This window comes from Bison bison, unplaced genomic scaffold (genome assembly GCF_000754665.1).
Source record: "Bison bison bison isolate TAMUID 2011002044 unplaced genomic scaffold, Bison_UMD1.0 scf7180017864329, whole genome shotgun sequence".
Taxonomy (NCBI): domain Eukaryota; kingdom Metazoa; phylum Chordata; class Mammalia; order Artiodactyla; family Bovidae; genus Bison; species Bison bison.
Window position 1 is genome coordinate 3519809 of NW_011494901.1, and position 21698 is coordinate 3541506.

Genomic DNA, 21698 nt, shown 5'->3' on the forward strand with positions numbered 1-21698 from the left:
ACGGGGTCACAAAGAGTTGGACACGACTGAGTGACTTCACTAGAAACTATCCAGACGCAGGTAGATAAGCTACTAAACAAAACCCAAAGGCTTCTATATAGTGAGTGGAAACTTGCTTATTTTCTTACTTACAGATACTGCTGGGGAGAGTGTTATATTTCCTATAGACACTTTTAATTCATCCAAGGAAGCCATTGTGTGATGTGAGTTGTTTGGATGCACAGGTTTGATTTCTATCCGATACTTCTTTGGTTCTTCATCTTCAGAATCAGAATCACTAGATGAGTAGAAATGGTTCTCTTTGGTATGTGAGTATTGGTTAAAGAATCGAGTTTTTACATTATCTTAGTGCACAACCAGTTTTTCACACATTGATAAAAAGGAACAAAAAACTTTAAAAGGTAAGATGGATTTTACCAGAAATATAACTACTAACTTATTCATAACATATCAAATAAAGAACACAGAGGCACATTTTATTACAATTAAAAATTAAAGTCTTTATTAAACAATAGATTATTTTGTTATAACTGTCTACTTATATATGCCAACACAATCCACAAGAATACCCAGATGGTAAAAGGATATCATTCTGATTTGCTTCTGGTTTTATACTATAGCCTTCTTCATCCACATCAGGAATGTTCTATGGGGAAAGAAAACAACTTTAACAATGGCTCCAACTGCCAAAACACTAAAGGTTATCAAAACAGTCTTAATTTAACTATTACTGAGGGATTTTACTATAATTTATCAAATATCAAGAGATTAACAAAATTACTAACACTATGGGAAATTATGTCTTTTTAGTTAGCTTCTAATGATACTCCATACTTAAGATGTCTAAAAGAGAAGAGCACTGCAAACCAAACAGGATACACACGGAAAGGAAGAGAACAGGTGTTCCACTAGGCATGCCAGCAGTTCTGCGAACAACCAACTTTTCACCCAAATCTTCAAAATGAAGAAATAAAAGCTTGGGATTGTGTGTATCATGGAAGAGAGGAGGTAAAATCAGAGGACTGACAGCTTGAGTACATGGAAATACATATCAAAATTACAAAACAAATAAATAAAAGACTACCAAGAAAATTTCAACTATACTAAAATACCGTCTTTTACCCATGAGACTGGATAAAAATTCAAGTTTGAAAATATACTCTGTTGGCAAAGCTGTGAAGAAATGTACTTTTATATTGTGCTGGTATAAATACAAAATAGTACAATTCACACAGAGAGAAAAACAGCAGTATCTAATAAAAATATTTACATGCTTATTCTTCTACCCAAGAGTTCCTTTTCTAGGAATTTATTCTGAAGATATACCCCCCAAGAATTTAAAAATATACATGCAATAAGGTTATCTGTAACTCACAATTTTGGAAAGCACAACGTGTCCAAGTATAGATGAATAAATTATAGGTGTATACACAAAATTAAGTCCTATGCAGGTATTTAAAAACAAAAAAGATGAGAAGTTTTTATGAACTGATATGTAGAGACCTCCAGGAAATACTGCTAACTGAAAAAAACAAGTACAAGAGAACATATATAGTATACTACCTTTTAAGTAAGAAAGATGGGTTAATTTAAAATTTAACATATAGATATGTTTATCTTTATTAAAAAAAATACTGAAAAGATAAATAAAATAAAGCTGGTTCCAAAGAAGGAAGGGCAATGAAGCAGAAGGGATACAGAAGGGTCACTTCTCTAAAAATGCTTTTGTAGTTAGGCTAAAGACTATAAAATGTATGCTCAAATGGATCTGAAAAATATTAAAAACACATGTACGTATGCAAATGTAGTAAAAAGTTAAAGGTATACAAGTGTTCTTTGTACTAGTTTACTCTTGTATATGTATTTTTTGAGGTTAGACTATATTTCCAAATTAAAAGTTTTTGAAAATGGGGAGGAAAAAAGGACTGCCAAGAAAAACCAGGGTTTACCAGTTGTATGTAACTGGACAGCCAATGGCCTTCCCAGGTGATGTAGTGATAAAGAAATCTGCCTGCTAATGCAGGAGACACAAGTTCAGTCCCTGGGTGGGGAAGATCCCTGGAGTAGGAAATGGCAACACACATAAATATTCTTGGTTGGAAAATTCCATGGACAGAGGAGCCTGGTGGGCTACACACAGTCCATGGGGTCACACAGTCAGATACGACTGAGCATGCATGCAGAGGACAGCCTATATCATTTCTCCTGGTAAAGTTTCCCAGTCTTCCTCCAATCACTGGTTGAAGCTCATCAAGAGAAACATGAGGGATTGCTAATCTAAGAGGCACAGCACAAGGTTTACACAGTTTCAGCTTCCAAGTTATAACTGTATAAACCTTGTGCTGTGCCTGTTAGATTCTAATGTACCTGCTGCTGCTGCTGCTAAGTCGCTTCAGTCGTGTCTGACTCTGTGCGACCCCATAGACGGCAGCCCACCAGGCTTCCCCGTCCTGGGATTCTCCAGGCAAGAACACTGGAGTGGGTTGCCATTTTCTTCTCCAATGCATGAAAGGGAAAAGTGAAAATGAAGTCGCTCAGTCGTGTCCGACTCTTCGTGATCCCATGGACTGCAGCCTACCAGGCTCCCCCATTCATGGGATTTTCCAGGCAAGAGTACTGGAGTGGGGTGCCATTGCCTTCTCCCTAATGTAGCTAGCAGTGAGTTAACAGACTGGATTAAAGTTTAGAAGTGAAATATCTAATATAAGGTAAAGAGCAGATTCCATAGACAAAAAGATGACAAGTGATGTAGTTATGACCCCAGAAGTAGAGCACTTTCTTTGAGTTCTGTATGTTGCTTGCTAATGTGCAAATAATACTTAAAGTGCAAATAATATGCAAATGATACTTTAAAGAAACCTTGCCAAATGTGGATTCATTAAAAATCAGAATGAAAAAGTTTTTTTCAAAATACTTTATTTGTATTCTTGATACCCTATAAATATAGCAGATATTTAATCTCCTAGAGGTTCTATGTGGGATCTGCTACTTACCCTATTTTAAAATTTGTTTACAATACACTATACTATACAATGTACTAATTTAAAATAATACAGAGCTGTTTTCTATAAGACCAAATAAACTGCTTTGAATCAACCTCCTGCAAATTACATCAATAAACTCTGGTCAAAATAAACAAAAACATCCATCTGAAGACACTGGAGAGTGACCCACAGTAACCATCTAAAATGATATACAAAGTGATATGCTTCAGAAAAGAAACAAAAAAACCAAACTATAAATCCAAGTGAAATTCTAAAAACAAAAGGTTCAAATAACCCACAGAAAAGTAGGAACAAGAAAACAAAATTCAAAGACAGGTAAGAACAAAAACAAAAAATTAAATGGCAGACAAACCCCAACATGTCAATAATTACATTACATATTAATATACTATACACATATATAAAAAGACAGATTGACAGGATGGATTAAAAAAACATGACCCATATGCTACCCATAAGAAACTCACTTCAAATAAACAAAAAGGGGTAGGTTGAAAGGAAAATGAAAAAGTATATACACCAGGAAATAGTCATTTAAAAAATAAAAATGACAGTGACTATTTCACTATTAGATACTAATAAAATAGACTTCAGAAAGAAAAATACCAGTGTCAAAAGAAAACTTTATGTACACGAAGACCTGTATACAATTGTTCAAAGTAGCATTTCTAATAGTCAAAAATTGGAAACAACTAAATATCCCACAATAAGTGAACAGACTTTGGTATACCTACATCGTGGAATACTGTTCAGCAATAAAAAGGAAGGAACTATTTATACATGCAACAATCTGGAATAATCTCCAGAAAAGGGTGCTGAGTAAAAAAATGTCCATCTGAAAAGGTTACATACAATTCCACTTAAATAACATTACTGATATGACAAGTTTATAGAAATGGAGAAAAGATTAGTAGTTGCCAGAGGTGGTTGGTGGGGGGAGGGTAGTATCAGAAGAAAAGTGACAGAAAAGGGGCAATTAAAATGAAAGATCCTCCCAGAAATCCAGCAATCACACTCCTAAGTATTCACCCACTTGATAGTAAAACTATTTTCCCACAAAAACCTGCACACAAATGTTATTAAGCTGCTTTATTCATAATCACCTAAAAGAAGCAGCAAGCAAAATATCCTTCAATAGGTAAATAAGTAAACTGTGGGACATCTATACAGTGATACTCTTTACTGCCAGAAAAGGAATGAACTATGGAGTCATGCAACAATATGAATAAATCTTAAATGCATATCTAATATTCCTAGGGCAAAAGAATCCAGTCTAAAAAAGTTGTATCTTATAGGATCCCATTTATCTGACATTCTGGAAAAGGTCAACATATAGAGGTGATAAACAGATCAGTAAATTCCAGGGATCTGAGCACTAGGACAGGGTTAAATAGGTGAGGGAAAAAAAGATCCTTATTTAATGGTAATGTTGTTTTGACTGTATTAGTATCAATATTGGAGAAGGCAATGGCACCCCACTCCAGTACTCTTGCCTGGAAAATCCCATGGACAGAGGAGCCTGGTAGGCTGCAGTCCATGGGGTTGCTAAGAGTCAGATACGACTGTGCGACTTCACTTTCACTTTTCACTTTCATGCATTGGAGAAGGAAATGGCAACCCGCTCCAGTGTTCTTGCCTGGAGAATCCCAGGGACGGGGGAGCCTGGTGGGCTGCCGTCTATGGGGTTGCAGAGTTGGACACGACTGAAGCGACTTAGCAGCAGCAGCAGCAGCAGTATCAATATTCTAGTTATATATGTTACTGTACCAAAGTTTTACAAGATGTTACCATCAGGAGAGGCAAGATGAGGCACATGAGACTGCTCTGTATTATCTTTGTAATGATCTATAAATTGACAATTATTTAAAAATAAAATGCTTTCTTGGTATGTTTTTTAAAAATAGCAGTAATTTTTACTGTATAAGGTTTTCAATGCTAGAACTATTCATGATATTGATAAAAACTTACACATTACCTGTTTACACCTTTGTCCATTCAATCCATGGTTTCTATATTAGGGCCCCATACTGCTAGAGCAAACTATTAAGTCAAAAGCAGTACAAGAAAAAGAAATGAGCAGGTAACTTTAGTCAACAACCTTAGAGGCAGTTGGCGGATAGTGGTAGTAGTAATTTTTTTTAAATATTGGGATAAGAGCTCACAAGTCAACGGTATATTTCTCAATCTCTCTGGAGAGGGGAAATTAGCTAAAACTAAAAGAAGAGAGCAATTTACAGTTCGTCAACTTTCAAAAGATCTATATCTCAAAATAATTTTTTAAAATTACATACATAGACCTTTTAAGAAAGGAAAAGAAAATGATGGCTATTTCCCTACCAAAGTAGCTGACATTTAAGTTACAGTAAGACTAGCCATAAACAAAAAGGTGACAAATAGGCCATAATTGCCTCTTGAGATATCTGTATGCAGGTCAGGAAGCAATAGTTAGAATTAGACATGGAAAACAGACTGGTTCCAAATCAGGAAAGGAGTACGTCAAGGCTGTATACTGTCAACCTGCTTATTTAAGTTATATGCAGAGTACATCATAAGAAACACTGGGCTGGATGAAGCACAAGCTGGAATCAAGATTGCTGGGAGAAATATCAATAACCTCAGATATGCAGATGACAACACCCTTATGCCAGAAAGTGAAGAAGAACTAAGGAGCCTCTTGATGAAAGTTAAAGAGGAGAGTGAAAAAGTTGGCTTAAAGCTCAACATTCAGAAACTAAGATCATGGCATCCAGTCCCATCACTTCATGGCAAATACATGGAGAAACTGTGGAAACAGTGGCAGACTTTATTTTGGGGGGCTCCAAAATCACGGCATATGGTGACTGCAGCCATGAAATTAAAAGACGCTTACTCCTTGGAAGGAAAGTTATGACCAACCTAGACAGCATATTAAAAAGCAGAGACATTACTTTGCCAACAAAGGTCTGTCTAGTCAAGGCTATGGAAATTCCAGTAGTCACGTGTGGATGTGAGAGTTGGCCTATAAAGAAAGCTGAGCGCTGAAGAATTGATGCTTTAGAACTGTGGTGTTGGAGAAGACTCTTGAGAGTCCCTTGGACTGCAAGGAGATCCAACCAGTCCATCCTAAAGGAAATCAGTCCTGAATATTCCCTGGAAGGACTGATGTTGAAGCTGAATCTCCAATACTTTGGCCACCCGATGCGAAGAACTGACTCATTGGAAAAGACCCTGATGCTGGCAAAGACTGAAGGCAGGAGGAGAAAGGGACGAGAGAGGATGAGATGGTTGGATGGTATCACCAACTCAATGGACGTGAGTTTGGGTAAACTACGGGAGTTGATGATGGACAGGGAGGCCTGGCGTGCTGCAGTCCATGGGGTCACAAAGAATCGGACATGACTGAGTGACTGAACTGAACTGAACTGAGGCCATAAATAAATCATGGTGGTTTAGTCACTAAGTCCTATTCGACTCTTGCAACCTCATGGACTGTAGCCCACCAGGCTCTTCTGTCCATGGAATTTTCCAGGCAAGAATACTGGAGTGGGTTGTCATTTCCTTCTCCAGGGGATCTTCCTGACCCACAGATTAAACTCAGGTCTCCTCCACTGCAGGCAGATTCTTCACTGACTGAGCCACCAGGGAAGCCCTAAATAAACCAGAGGCCATAAATAAAAGGAAACAACAAAAAATGAAAGCCTCCTTTCTCTGCTGATCACTACTGTAATCCTTCTCTTCAAAGGTAACCAAAATTCAACATCTTGTAACTCATTCTTTTTAAAAAAGAGAATGCATATCATATACACATGTATATATTTTAAAAAGCAATTATTTTAAAGACCACATAGTTCTTCCCATCAACAGACACAGAGCCATCTAGCTCTGTAACATGACTATGTCTTCAAGTGAATGTTTAATAATTTAACCAATCCCCATTTTAACTGATGCTTTCTTTAGTGCTTCCAATTTTTTGCTAATATCAACAGTGTTGAAATAAACATGTCTCTATCTACCTTTTCTCCTTATCTATATAAGCATATATCTTGATGAAGAATATATATATACATGTGTGTATATATATATATCAATACACACATGCAATGGCACCCCACTCCAGTACTCTTCCCTGGAAAATCCCGTGGACGGAGGAGCCTGGTAGGCTGCAGTCCATGGGGTCGCTAAGAGTCGGACACGATTGAGCAACTTCACTTGCACTTTTCACTTTCATGCACTGGAGAAGGACATGGCAACCCACTCCAGTGTTCTTGCCTGGAGAATCCCAGGGATGGGGGAGCCTGGTGGGCTGCCGTCTATGGGGTCACACAGAGTCGGACACGACTAAAGTGACTTAGCAGCACACACATGCACATACACACAATGCCTGTGACTATAGCAATAACAGTAAAGCCCTAGCAGCAGCACTGCAAAGTCAAAAAGAATATACATTTCTTATTTGGAGAGATACTGCCAAACTATGCACAAGACAGATTATACCAGTTTACAGTCTTAACAACAGTACACATGTATCAAAACTTTTGCCAGTATGATTGGTGAATATAGAAATTTCATTTTAATTTGCATCAGAAGAAGACTACAATTTTGAATAACATTACTTATTGGAGAAGGAAATGGCAACCCACTCTAGTATTCTTGCCTAGAGAATCCCAGGGATGGGGGAGCCTGGTGGGCTCCTGTCTATGGGGTTGTAGAGTTGGACACGACTGAAGCGACTTAGCAGCAGTAGCAGCAGCATGATTATTCACCACAACCTTTTATTTATTCTTATTAAAATTGCCTGTTTTTATCCTAATGCCCTTTTCCTACTGGGATACTTGCTTGTCTTTTATTAAACTTACTTGTATAAAAATTTTGCAAAGGAAAATAATTAGCCCCTTGTTAAACATCTTGCAAATACACTCTGCCCAACTGTATTTTTAGTGATTCAAATCCTTCTATGGTGTATTTTTTCTAATTTTATGATATTCATTTCTATACCATCAAATTGATCAATCATTTCTTACATAGCAGTAGAATTTCATGTCCTCTTTTAAAGCCCCTAATTCCAGATAAGTACTGGCTAAAGTTCAAAACTACTAAATATTGATCATTACAGAAAAGTATCAATAAACTAAGAAAATTTTAAATATTTTATTTATAGGAGTGTGTATATAAAACAAAGTATTAAAATTTATATTCAATGTTGCACTCATCAAATAAATGCTATAAATCATTCAGAAATAAAATGCATGATGAGCACTACAGTAAATGCCAAACATATCTGTTGACTTTTTCATTAATTAGTAAACTAAGGGTATCAAAACAGGCAAGTGGAAAGTAAATGTTAAAATTCCACACACACCAATAATTTTAGGCCTAGAGCTCATCAGAAGTTAATTTATTTTCACTATAAATTTATTAACAAACAATAGTTTTCTTATCTTAAAGCTGAAACGTGCAACAAAAATACGAGTTTTATCTTAAATAAAATAAACCACAATGTTTTACAAAATATGTAGTTCTTTATGTTGGTATGCCAATATGCTGAAAAAGACCATAATGTTTTGGAGTCAAAAGAAACAAGTTATGCAAGCAAGAACAATAAAGGAGAAAGCTTAACTCTACTACACTTAGCAACAGAACCAGTGTCTAATGACCAATCCTAATGACAGATCTGACCATATCTGTCTACCCATTACTTAACATCACTTGGTAAGTCTATTCTCTCATTATAACCACAGGGAGCTCCATTTGATGTCTTCTTTAATTATACATGAAGAAATATATTTAAATAAGAAATACATACAAATTTTCTTTACAACACAAAATAAAGAGCACACAAAAGTACTAACCATGTTTGTTGCTACTTTTTCTAAAATGTCAGTCTCCTAAACAAACCTCAAATACATGAACAGATACAGTAGTATTTTAATAGAGGTGAGAATCAATTAGTAACAGCACATTTTAAAATAAAACAGGCAGATTTGATATCTGACATATTTCCCAAGAAAGAGTAATATACTATGGCTCTACACCAATTTTAAAAGTAAATGTCCACTTTCCAAAGTTAGTTAGAAATAACTTACATTTATTAAAGGAAAGCATCTGGCAATGTAAAACCAAAAATACATCTGTAAAATAATTTCAATAGTGAATCTCTAATAATATGGCTAGTATTTTTTTTGGAAAGATCTGCAAACAAACTCAACCCAAATATGCTCAGTATTCCTAATGAAAATAGCTAAACTGTTTGAACCAAAATAAAATCTACTTACAAGTGAATCTGCATCAGGGCATTCCCTATTAAAACAAACAAAACATTATAAACATACAACTATTAGAACTATCTGGTAAATATACTGTATTGAAAGTGTTTGCTTTGGTACTGAAACATAACTTTCATTTAAACCCCATCAAAGTATTTAGAGAAATCAAATCATGAATATTAAAATATACCAAATGATTTTAAAATTCAGACATTCCCCTTTACTTATATAAGACAAAATAAAACCAAAAGCTTACAAATATTTTTAAAACTTTCAAAATTACTTCTTTTCCATGAATTGGCACATGAATCGTATCAACGAAGCTGTCAAGGATTTCTAGTGGCTTTTAATCCTTCAGGTAGAAAAAGGTAAAAAAAAACAAAAGCAAACAAACAAAAAGCTCCCCTAAAGAAGAAAGTCTGGCTTTTAAAAAGCCTGTATTTACATTTATTGGTAAACAACAGTAACATTTTTAAATAAAAAAATTTTAACTTATTCCCTTTGAAGTACTTCCATAAGGCAGAATATACAGAAGTGAAACCACTTTTCTCCAAATATGTTAAATGAACAGCTAGACTTCCAGTTGGAATAGTTTCTAGTCTAATGTGATATGCAATTGAGCACTGATATTTTATCATTTAACTGATAAGCAAATATAAATCTGGATATAATCTAGTGAAAACTATTATTTTAAATCTAAAACAAAAGACACCAACCTTCTCAACTAAACAAATAAAGCCCTAAATATATAAAATTAAAGGCATTAAAGTCATTAGAATGAGGTTAGAAGAATTTATACATACACATTCTAAAACAAATTCACAAACAGAAATTAGAGTGTCTATTTAAAAGGCAGTGGATTAGGTATAGTCTTTGGCTTGATAGACTTAACTGAATATCATATCAGATTCTGCCACTTTAATAACAGTCTGAAAACGCAGACATTACACTTTAAGAGCTAAATGAAGAAAATAAAAAAAAATTAAAATATAAGATAATCAGGTAATCTGTATCAATTCAAAGACCAAGCACAAACCAGAAAAATCCATGAAGAACTTTCTTAAATAAAGATAAGATGGAGTAGACTAAAAGAATGATAAAAAGAGGGAAATGACTATCCTGCTCTTAATTCAAAAGGGAGCACCGAGGGTAAATGCAAATCCCACTTGCCTTTATATTTACTTAAAATCATAAATGCTGAAAAAGGGCTTCCTTATTATTGGTAGATTATAAGGAATATTGTTATCAAAAAAACCTATGTATACTCTGAGGAAATGACTAGAAAAGCTACTATAATGATCAATTCAATCCCTGCACGAATCAAATCACTTAAGATGTTATCTACTTTTTAAAAGATAAAGTTGAAATATAAATGTAAAAGTTCCAAACCATTTATTCTCTGGCTTTAAGCCAGAATTCTCTAGTCTTTGTGGTAAAGCACTTATCTGTTTGCCTTCACAGCATGCAGTATGAGACCTGAAGATGAAGCCCCAGGAAGACCAAGCTCTGAGCAGGACCCCTCGTACACAATTGCTGGCATTTCAAAAGCCTTCAGGCTATGAGAAGAAGCACGCCAAGAGCCTCGGGCATTTCAAGCAAAGTGAACTCTTAACATTTTTCCTGCCAAGCAGTGTTGAAAGATGGCGATAGTGATGCAATGATTTAGGCATTAGTTTTCCGACTTAGTATTCTTATTGGTTAAAATATTCCAATATCCAAGTGGCCTAATGATCATATTGGGAAATTACTGATCATGAAAAACTACTTTAAAAACATGAAATACACAAAAATATTAGAAGCTCCCTAAATGAACAGCTGTGAAAGCTGTCAATTATATATATTAACTATTTATAATACAGTCACTAACAGATAAACTGGCTACATTTTTAAAATTTACTTACAAATCAACTGTTTAGACTTCAATTCCAATGTTATAAAAGAGATTAGGTTCCATCCCTTAGCAAAATACCCCCTTCACAAAGCAAAATACCCCCTTCACAAAGTTCAAAAGACATCTGCAGAAGAGACAGTAGCTATAGGCATAAGTCACTTTGCAAATAGTCTTAATTTGTTAAACCAAAATACCACTAGGGAGGAGGAAAGAAACAGACATTTGGAATGTTAGAAACTCAGATAAGCATATAACCAGGGAGGAGACAAGAATACCCAAAGCACAAATTGTTCTCTTACATAGAAAATATGACTGTCCATCAAAATATTAACTCTTGGGAGGGTTTTTCTGATTGTGCTAGCATAGCAGGGATTTTAAACAAATTTCATTCAGTGTTACTGGATCAACAAATCACTTGAGATTTTGCATTAGTGTCTCTGCAGTCTAAATGGGTTGAATAATCAAGCAAAGAAAAGTTCCTTTAATTCCAATTTGTCTCTGGTTAATCATAGTTTAATGACTCTCAACCCCCATTGTATATTAAGACAACACAAAAACTTCTAAACTTCTGGGGCCTCACACCCAAAGAATCTGATTTCACTGGTCTGAAGCAGAGGCTGGCATAGATACATTTAATTTCTCAGGTAGTTCTACTGTGTAGCCAAGGTACAAAATTTGAGTTAGTTAATATACTAGTTTAATTTCACATATGATAACTGTATTTCTCTGTATACCAATTTATTTTTTTTTAAAGGTAAAAGAAGTTTATACTGCATCTTCCATCTAAAACTGATGAATATAAATGTTTAAAATGTGTTATGGCTTTTTTCTCCTCCATTTAACATTTTCCATTTATGTATACGTATATCACTAAGTTCCTATATGCTTAGAGTTGTCTTGAAAGATTTTCATCGAATTGTTGACCATGGTGCTGCTTTTAGGTTATTAAGACTTAGAACAATTTTTCGTTTTCACTGTATTTTTTATTTTTTTAAATATGCATGTATAATTTTATAAAATAAAGGCATCTTTGAAGTTTCAATTTGAAAATACTAAAGCTTTCATCTTGAAATTTTAAAATAATAGAAAAGGTTAACATTTTTAATTAAAACTAGAGGGGTTGGCAAATGTTCTTAGAAAAGTCTGTATTTTTCACACCTTAGCCATATATACTTTTGAGTTATTTCCAAAATAATTTTTTCTTTTCAAATTCATAATAAGTTTTATTGTTATAAGACTATTTATAAAATATTATTTCTAAAAATGGAAAGAATTTTGACAATACTTAATATACTTACACAGACTCTGCATCCTTTTCCTTTTTAATTATTCCTGGTAAACCAAAAGTCTTTCTTTTCCTTGGTTTTATACCTTAAAATAAACATATATTGTTATAGAAACATGACTCTTCCTGATAAACATATTAAATTTATGAATGCATCTTGTATCCTGACACATGATTTGCTCATAAATGTTGATACTAAATTTGGATGAAAGAAATACAAGCATCAATTACTAAGCCCTAAAATTTAAATCAGGGCCATAATCTGTTTAAATTTTTCTTATGTTAATATAATATAGCCTGTTATTCACCAAAAGGTTATACATAGAACAATCACTTGAGCGATGACATTCTCTCCTCCTCTAAATTACCTCAGGCAAAGTAAGCATTTGCAGATATCTTAAGACTTCAAAGAAAGTACATCATTCATTATAAGAGATTTGGTTATAAATGCAGGTCAGATCACATGCTCTGTATAAAAGGTCACAAAATATAAATGTGCTGTTTTAAATAAATAGGTGACAACAGGTCCATTAACAGTATGACAGATATTTATAATATGGCATTCTTTTGTACATGTGCTATCTCTAATAAAAACAATGTCATAAGTGGATCCAACCATAAATGAGGGAAAATATCATTTGTTTTGCCAAATAAGGCAGTTCTTCCTCTTCTTGCATGACAAATTATTTTTTAAAAAGGTCAGTAATGCTATCAATTGTTAATAGAATTCAGCACTTAAAGCTTAGCTGCTGTTGTTCAGTTGCTAAGTCATGTTCGACTCTTTGCGACCCCATGGACTGCAGCACACCAGGCTTCCCTGTCCTCCACTATCTCCTGGAGTTTGCTCAAATTCATGTCTACTGAGTCAGTGATGCTATCTAACCATCTCATCCTCTGCTGCCCTCTTCTCCTTTCACCTTCAATCTTTCTCAGCATCAGGCTCTTTTCTAATGAGTTAACTCTTCGGATCAGATGGCCAAAGTATTGTGCTTCAATTTCTGCATCAGTTCTTCCGATGAATATTCATGGTTGATTTCCTTTAGGACTGACTGGCTTGAGTACACCCAAGCTAACTTCACATCTTGTAGATGAAGAAACTCAAAAGTATTATGTAACTAAGTTTTTGTAACTAAGTGTTATACAGCTATTATCACTACAATCAGGATAATAATTCAAATGTCTTAGAATAATGTACTTGCTTTCATGTACAACTAATTCCCTGAACCATATATCTGTATAGCATATTAAAATATTTTTAAAATAAAATACATTTTTTTCCTCAGAGTAGGTATTATTTCTTCTAAACATTTTTAAAGAACTCTTTAAATTCTTTTCAGCTTTTGAGGAATTTTTAAAGATTACAGAGAACTTAAAACAATTACTGCTCTTAATCAAACAGCTAGTAACTATAAAAAGTCTAGGCCCTAGAGCTCCTTGACTGCTGAAGTAATAACCTTACACACACAATAAATAGCAAACCGTTTCTCTAAACTCTTATACAGGTCTTGGAAAAAAATCAAAGACTGCTTGCAAATTATTTCTAGCAGCTCACAAAGTGATATATAAAACACAACACACACACACACAAAAACCTACAACAAAAACTGCAGGTATCTCTTGGGTTTCATACTATAAACAACATAAATTTAAATAGGAAGTGTTGTGGACCCTTTCTCCAATTCAAATCATCACCTATTTTGAATGACAGTCACATTAGCATTAATGCATAACCTTATTAATTACTGAAATGCTACCCATTGTAGAATAAGCAGTATACATCAATATGTAGTGATGTTTCATATTTATAACACTAGAATGTTTAAAGAAGGATATCAATGGAGAAAACATTCTCAATGTTTATCTAAAAACAAATATATGTTATATTTAATCTTTTAAAAAATATATATTCTAACACATTAGCATCCTTCGGGCAAACTTATTACTTATAAAGCAAACATTAATACAGCAAGCCTTTAAACCACATTCAGATTTTTTACATCACTCCACAGACATGCCAACACCAATGGGCAGCAGCCTCTCTATTCAGTAAACAGAAGCTATCAGCTAGCTGCCACACATTACAACTAGTCAACTTACCTTCAACCACACTAGCAGGGTCACATTCTTCAAATTCAATAAGGCCTAAAAAGAAAAATGTTATTACATGGACGAGTACTGGTTAAAAAAAAAAGTGACAGAAAACAATCAGATGGGATCCCATTACATCTTTTTAATGATTCTGAAATGTTTCAGGGTTACCTGATGTTAACTAAAATATCAGCAATAGTTTAAAAATCAAATAGCAAGCATGTTCAGTGTTACTGGAAAAAAAACTGTGACTGGCCCATTATTATGACCACAATTTACTGCAAACCCTTTATATATGATGCCACACAACTTGGAGCACAGAGATCTAACATGTAGTTGGGAGCTTGTTGTATGTACAGTTGAGAGAAAACAACAGTAAGAGGCAGTTGCTGAATCCTTGGTTGTGCTGGTGGTAAGACCAAGAGGCCAAGACAGCAAACACTCCTAGAATGGAAGCCTGGGACCTTGCTTGTTCAGTTCACCACTGCGCCCCAGCAAATAATGTCTTCCATGAGTATCTGCTAAATAAGTAAGTGAATTAATTACATACTAGCTAAGAGGTGATGCTAAAGTCAAAACCCAGATCTATCCATATAGCAGGTCAAAGAATTTAAACTCTAGTTTGCAGGCAATGGGAAGAGCTTTCATGTGAGAAAGAGATACACATACACCTTCCTGAAAGTGGTCTTATATAAAATTAATTCAGCACTGGTACCAGAGATAGACTGCAGAGAAGGGGACAAAAACAAAATGGAAACCAGCTGAAAAACAATTAAAACAGCCCTGAAATGACAGGTCTGCTGGGACTAACCTTAAATGCTATAAAATGTGGTATCTTTCATATATGTAAAATACCAAATTATTTAGACAGTAAATAAAGTAGTGAACAGTAGGAATTGTTTTTCCATTGAAATATACATAAAACAAATTATCAAACTAAAATTTTACGTTCCACTAAATTGTCACTTTAGCCCTATTCTGTAATATACAAATTTATGCAAGTCAAGTTTTTTTGTGAAACCATTTTTAATTTATTAATGGTAATTGGTACAATCTGCTACATCAAGAGATTTTTAAATAGAGCTTGAAGTAAAGAGTACATAATCGATTTCACTACTGATCCTTCTGATATGTTAAGCTTAACTGTAACTATGTCCAAATTCATGATCAGAGTTCTTATAGGTCATTCCATTATGAAAGAAAACCACTAACGAACAAGGAAAATTTCTCTGCAAGTAGGAGCATCTAAAAATATTGGCTAAAATGTCCTTCTTTTTACCTCTAAGTCAAAGATTTACTTCCTCAGTTCCAGTTTCTATTCAAATAGAGAAGATTAACATTTAGTGATAGGCAGAATAAAAGTCATAAATGTGATGATAAACAAGGTCTTAATTAATTAATTAGCAATACCTTCCCTACTGGGGCATTCTTATAATAAACATCATTTGGCTAAAACGAAAAAAATACATTCACTACTTCCATCCAAAAAATTCTTAAGAGTCAGAAAATGGCCCAATTAAAATTTCAAGGACTTCAGGTCCACTCTGTAAATCTGGAAGCTTAAAAATTCATTAACTGAAAGGGTAATGAGCTTGGTCTTAGAATCCTTTAAAGGCCTACACTAATAGTTTACAGAGAGATGAGAACTGAAAGACTAATAAAGGTAAGGAATTTCAGTAGTATGTGCATCTGATAAACAGCCATCTTTTGCTGTTTAAGAATAATGAAGAATGAAAAATCTCTGCCTAAATCACCAGCCGTTTATTATGTATTATTAATTTTATCACTTCCTAATAAAGCTTGAGAGACTATAACCACCAGTCAAAAAAAAAAAGACAAACAGAAACATAATTAATCAAAAATTTTCCTATTACAAGCACATCATTTGTGCCCAGTAACTATTTACAGAATCTATAATACTCAAGCTATGAGCTTTTTCTAGGGAACAAAACAAAACAGCAATACCAAATTGCATTATTTACAATTTTAAAAAACAGTATCTAGAAAACCTTTTAAAACATCACCTGAGTAAATATAGTATATATTCTTTTAAGATCTTTGGATGTCTTCAAATATGTGAAAATAGTAAGACATTCCTTATCCCTATTAACTTCAATCCTTTCAAACAAAATTCTACATTTTTTTCTCACATTTTACCTAGACATATCTTGATTATTTTTCCCTTTATCTTTTTTAAACATAATCTTCTTAAAATCTATCTGAAACAGAAAAAATATCAAATAAAAATAAGCTATTCAAAATGACATTTCTGAAATGTTAGATGTCAAATACTTTCAAATTATAAAATTACTATATATTTAAAAAAATTAATTGACTTCCATCCACACATAATCTTTTCTATTAAAACAGAAATACTAACAGTTTCTGGAACAATAAAACTAAATATATGCCCTTAAAAAAACCATTAAATCATGCATGAAAAAGATTTTCTCTTTCAAATGGCATACGCTCCACATGCTGCTTCACATGGCAAAGCTTTGCGTGCCTGGCTCAGTGCCAGTTGACAGCTCAGCTGGATATCAATGCACATTCTGACCCCCCTTGTAGCATGTCACTTCTGAACCGTTTCACAAGTAGAAAGTTTATTCAGCATCTCTCCCAAATGCAGTCCACTGCCCATCATTCTGCTATTTAATCATAAGACAAGTTACTTTTTTTGACAGTACCAAAGCCAGAGTGAGAGTCAAAGAATAGTTGCTACAACTGGAATTTCAATTGTTTTAGGCTCAATTAATTCTGTTGTCAAAATAAATAACTGCTCTTAGTACTTAGATTTTATGCTGGGCCACAAGGGCAATTTAGTTTGTATAAAAGCAAATAAGACCATTTAGGCTCTGCCTCCTGATGCTCTTTTATACATTATCTAAAAATGCCATCAAGAGTTCAATTAAATGCAGAAGAAATTGAAGGCAGACCTCAAAGAGAGCCAATGATCCAAAACCAAACAATTCTTATATATGATGCTTTAATCATCAGGTAGGAATAAATTGTTGCTAGCAAGAGAAAAAGTCAATAACCTAAACAATTCATCCAAATCTAATCTGGAGCAAAACTTTTAAGAAATGTTACAGGAGGAAAGAATGTATTTAACACTAACCTTTCATCACTACATGTATTTTGTGGAATGAGGTAGAATATTAAAAAAATGTGAAACATTTAATTAATAGTTTCCATTGTTTTGGAATCAATTCTAAATCTCAAGCCATCAACAAAATTAGCAATTTTGTCTAGTTATAAACTGGCCCCCAAAATCAAATAGGTTTGGGCTACCTAAATCAAGTATTTACTGCATATACTCAACTAAAACCACAGATCACTGGTTCTATTTAGAAGCCAAATTAAAACATACAAATATGCCCAGACCTCAAAGTTCAACAAAAAGTGATGAGAATGAGGGAGAGATGAGGAAGAGAGGAGGGAGAGAGAAAGAGGCAAAGTCGGGGGAGGGCTCGTAAACAATGGGAGTCAGTGACATTTTCAAGCTTGCTCCTGGGCCTGTGGACCGCAACACAGCCACATTCCTACGTGTCTCAGATGCTGAACCAGGAAAGCTAACGGGAAAAAGAGCACCAAACTCTAGCTTGCAGTGGTACTCAAAGGACATGGAAGTTCAGGTCCTGATTTTGCCACTTGCTTGTTGGCTAGTTATCCTGGACTAGTTACTTACCTTTTTTAAACCTAGGTCTTATCATTTTTATAAATGATATGGAGGGGTGATAATACCTTTTGCCGTATTTCCTTCCTCTTTCTCTTATCTACACATATGGCGGACTAGAAGGACGTGCGCTCATCTTCTCCTATGAAAACTCCAAAATTGCAACTCGCTACTGAACAACCATCGACAGGAGAATGCTGGATCCCACCCAAAAAAGATACCCCATGTCCAAGGGCAAAGGAGAAGCCACAGCAAGATGGGAGGAGGAGCAAAATTGCATTTAGAATCAAACCCCATACCCACCAGAGATGCTTAGAGGGCTCAAACAAAACCTTGTGTGCACCAGGACCCAGAGACCCCAAAGAGAGTAAGACAGACCTGCCTTTGAATGTCTGCGTGTTTCCTGAGGAGGCACGGATCAGCAGTGGCCTGCCATGGGGGCAGGGGCTATGCGTGCAGCAGATCTGGGTCACCCAGTATGTGGCATAAGCCCTCTTGGAGAAGGCCACCAATAGCCCCAACACAGAGCTGCTGAGCAGATGACCCACAAACTGCACAACAATTATACCAAAGAAATTCTCACACTGCTTATACAGTTCTAGGACGCCCAACAGATTTCCCAATCTAAGGAGCTGGCAAAGGGACTTAGAACCCTCAGGGAATTTGACTTTGGAGGCCAGTGGGATTTGATTACAGAACTTACACAGGACTGGGGAAACAGACTCTTGGGGGGCACAAACAAAACCTTGTGCACACCAGGAAACAGGAGAAAGGAAAAGTGTCCCCACAAGAGACTGACCCAGACTCCCTGGGAGTGCCCAGGAGTCTCTGGTGGAGGTGGATCGGCAGGGGTCTGCTGCAGGGTCAGGGGCACTGAATACAACAGTGTGTGCACAAGTCCTTTCGAAGGAGGCCACCACTATCTTCACTACCCCTACCATAGTTTGGCCTTAGCTCAAACAACAGGGAGGGAACACAGACCTCCCAATCAATGGAAAATTGGATTAAAGATTTACTGAGCATGGCCCTGTCTATCAGAACAAGACCCAGTTTCCCCTATAGTCAGTCTCTCCCATCAGGAGCTTCCATAAGCCTCTAATCCTTAGCCATCAGAGGGCAGACAGAATGAAAACCACAATCACAGAAAGCTAATCAAATGGAACACATGGACCACAGCCTTGTCTAACTCAATGAAACTATGAGCCATGCCGTGTAGGGCCACCCAAGATGGACGGGTCACGGTGGAGAGTTCTGACAAAACGTGGCCCACTGGCAAAGGGAAAGGGAAACAACTTCAGTATTCTTGCCTTCAGAATCCCATGAAAAGGCAAAAAGATAGGACACTAAAAGAGTAAATCCCCAGGCTGGTAGGTGCCCAATATACTACTGGAGATCAGTGGAGAAATAACTCCAGAAAGAATGAAGAGATAGAGCCAAAGCAAAAACAACTTCCAGTTGTGGATGTGGCTGGTGATGGAAGCAAGGTCTGATGCTGTAAAGAGCAATACTGCATAGGAACCTGGAATGTTAGGTCCATGAATCAAGGTAAATTGGAAGTGGTCAAACAGGAGATGGCAAGAGTGAACGTCAACATTTTAGTAATCAGCAAATTAAAATGGATTGGAATGGGTGAATTTAACTCAGATGACTATTATATCTACTACTACAGGCAACAATCCCTTAGAAGAGATGGAGTAGCCCTCATCTCAACAATAGTCCAAAATGCAGTACTTGGGTGCAATCTCAAAAATGACAGAGTGATCTCTGTTTGTTTCTAAGACAAACCATTCAATATCATAGTAATCCAGGTCTATGCCCCAACCACTAATGCTGAAGAAGAATGGTTCTATGAAGACTTATAGACCTTCTAGAGCTAACACCAAAAAAAGTGGCCTTTTCATCATAGGGGCAGAGAAGGCAATGGCACCCCACTCCAGTACTCTTGCCTGGAAAATCCCATGGATGGAGGAGGCTGGTAGGCTGCAGTCCATGGGGTCCCACAGAGTTGGACATGACTGAAGTGACTTAGCAGCAGCAGCATCACAGGGGACTAGAATGCAAAGGTAAGAAGTCAAGAGATACCTGGAGTAACAGGCAAATTTGGCCTTGGAGTACAAAATGAAGCAAGCAGGGCAATGGCTAACAGAGTTTTGCAAAGAGAACACACTGGTCATAGAAAACACCCTCTTCCAACAACACAAGAGAAGACTCTACACATGGACATCACCAGATGGTCAACACCGAAATCAGACTGATTTTATTCTTTGCAGCCAAAGATGGAGCTATATAGAGTCAGTAAAAACAAGACTGGGAGCTGACTATGGCTCCACTCATGAACTCCTTATTGCAAAATTCAGACTTAATTTGAAGAAAAGTAGGGAAAACCACTAGACTACTCAGGTATCACCTGAATCAAATCCCTTATGATTATACAGTGAAAGTGACAAACAGACTCAAGGTATTAGATTTGATAGAGTGCCTGATGAACTACGGACGGAGAGGTTATGACACTGTACAGGAGACAATGATCAAGACCATCCCCAGGAAAAAGAAATGCAAAAAGCCAAAATGGCTGTCTGGGGAGGCCTTACAAACACCTGAGAAAAGAAGAGAAGCTAAGGGCAAAAGAGAAAAGGAAAGATATACTATCTGAATGCTGAGTTCCAATGAACAGCAAGGAGAGATACGAAAGCCTTCCTCAGTGATCAATGCAAAGAAATAGAGGAAAACAACAGAATAGGAAAGAGTAGAAATCTCTTCAAGAAAATCAGAGATACCAAGGGAACATTTCATGCAAAGATGGGCACAATAAAGGACAGAAACGGTATGGGCCTACAGAAGCAGAAGATATTAAGACAAGGTGGCAAAAATACACAGAACTATACAAAAAAGATCTTCATGACCCAGATAATCATGATGGTGTGATCACTCATCTAGAACCAGACATCCTGGAGTGCGAAATAAAGTGGGCCTTAGGAAGCATTACTACAAACAAAACTAGTGGGGGTACAAATCCTAAAAAATGATGTTCTGAAAGTACTGTACTCAATATGCCAGCAAATTTGGAAAACTCAGCAGTGACCACAGGACTGGAAAAGGTCAGTTCTCATTCCAATCCCAAAGAAAGGCAATGCCAAAGAATGCTCAAACTACCATACAATTGCACTCATCTCACACGCTAGCAAAGTAATGCTTAAAATTCTCCAAGCAGGCTTCAACAGTACATGAACTGTGAACTTCCAGATGATCAAGCTGGATTTAGAAAAGGCAGAGGAATCAGATCAAATTGACAACATCCGCTGGATCATCAGAAAAGCAAGAGAGTTCCAAAAAAACATCTACTTCTGCTTTATTGACAACACCAAAGCCTTTGACCATGTGGATTACAACAAACTGTGGAAAATTCTTAGAGAGATGGGAAAAACAGACCACCTTACCTGCCTCCTCAGAAATCTGTATGCAGGTCAAGAAGCAACAGTTAGAACCAGACGTGGAACAGACTGGTTCAAAA

At 35.8% G+C, this 21698-nt stretch overlaps 1 protein-coding gene across 1 annotated transcript in view; it reads right to left on the reverse strand.

The window, feature by feature from the left end:
* The window catches only part of FCHO2 (FCH domain only 2), a 139091-nt gene that overhangs the window by 39959 nt on the left and 77434 nt on the right, over positions 1-21698 (reverse strand). Inside the window, 5 exon segments of the mRNA XM_010853609.1 lie at positions 133-308; positions 589-646; positions 9257-9281; positions 12437-12509; positions 14521-14565. Of these exon segments, the coding sequence (XP_010851911.1) occupies positions 133-308; positions 589-646; positions 9257-9281; positions 12437-12509; positions 14521-14565 (377 nt within the window).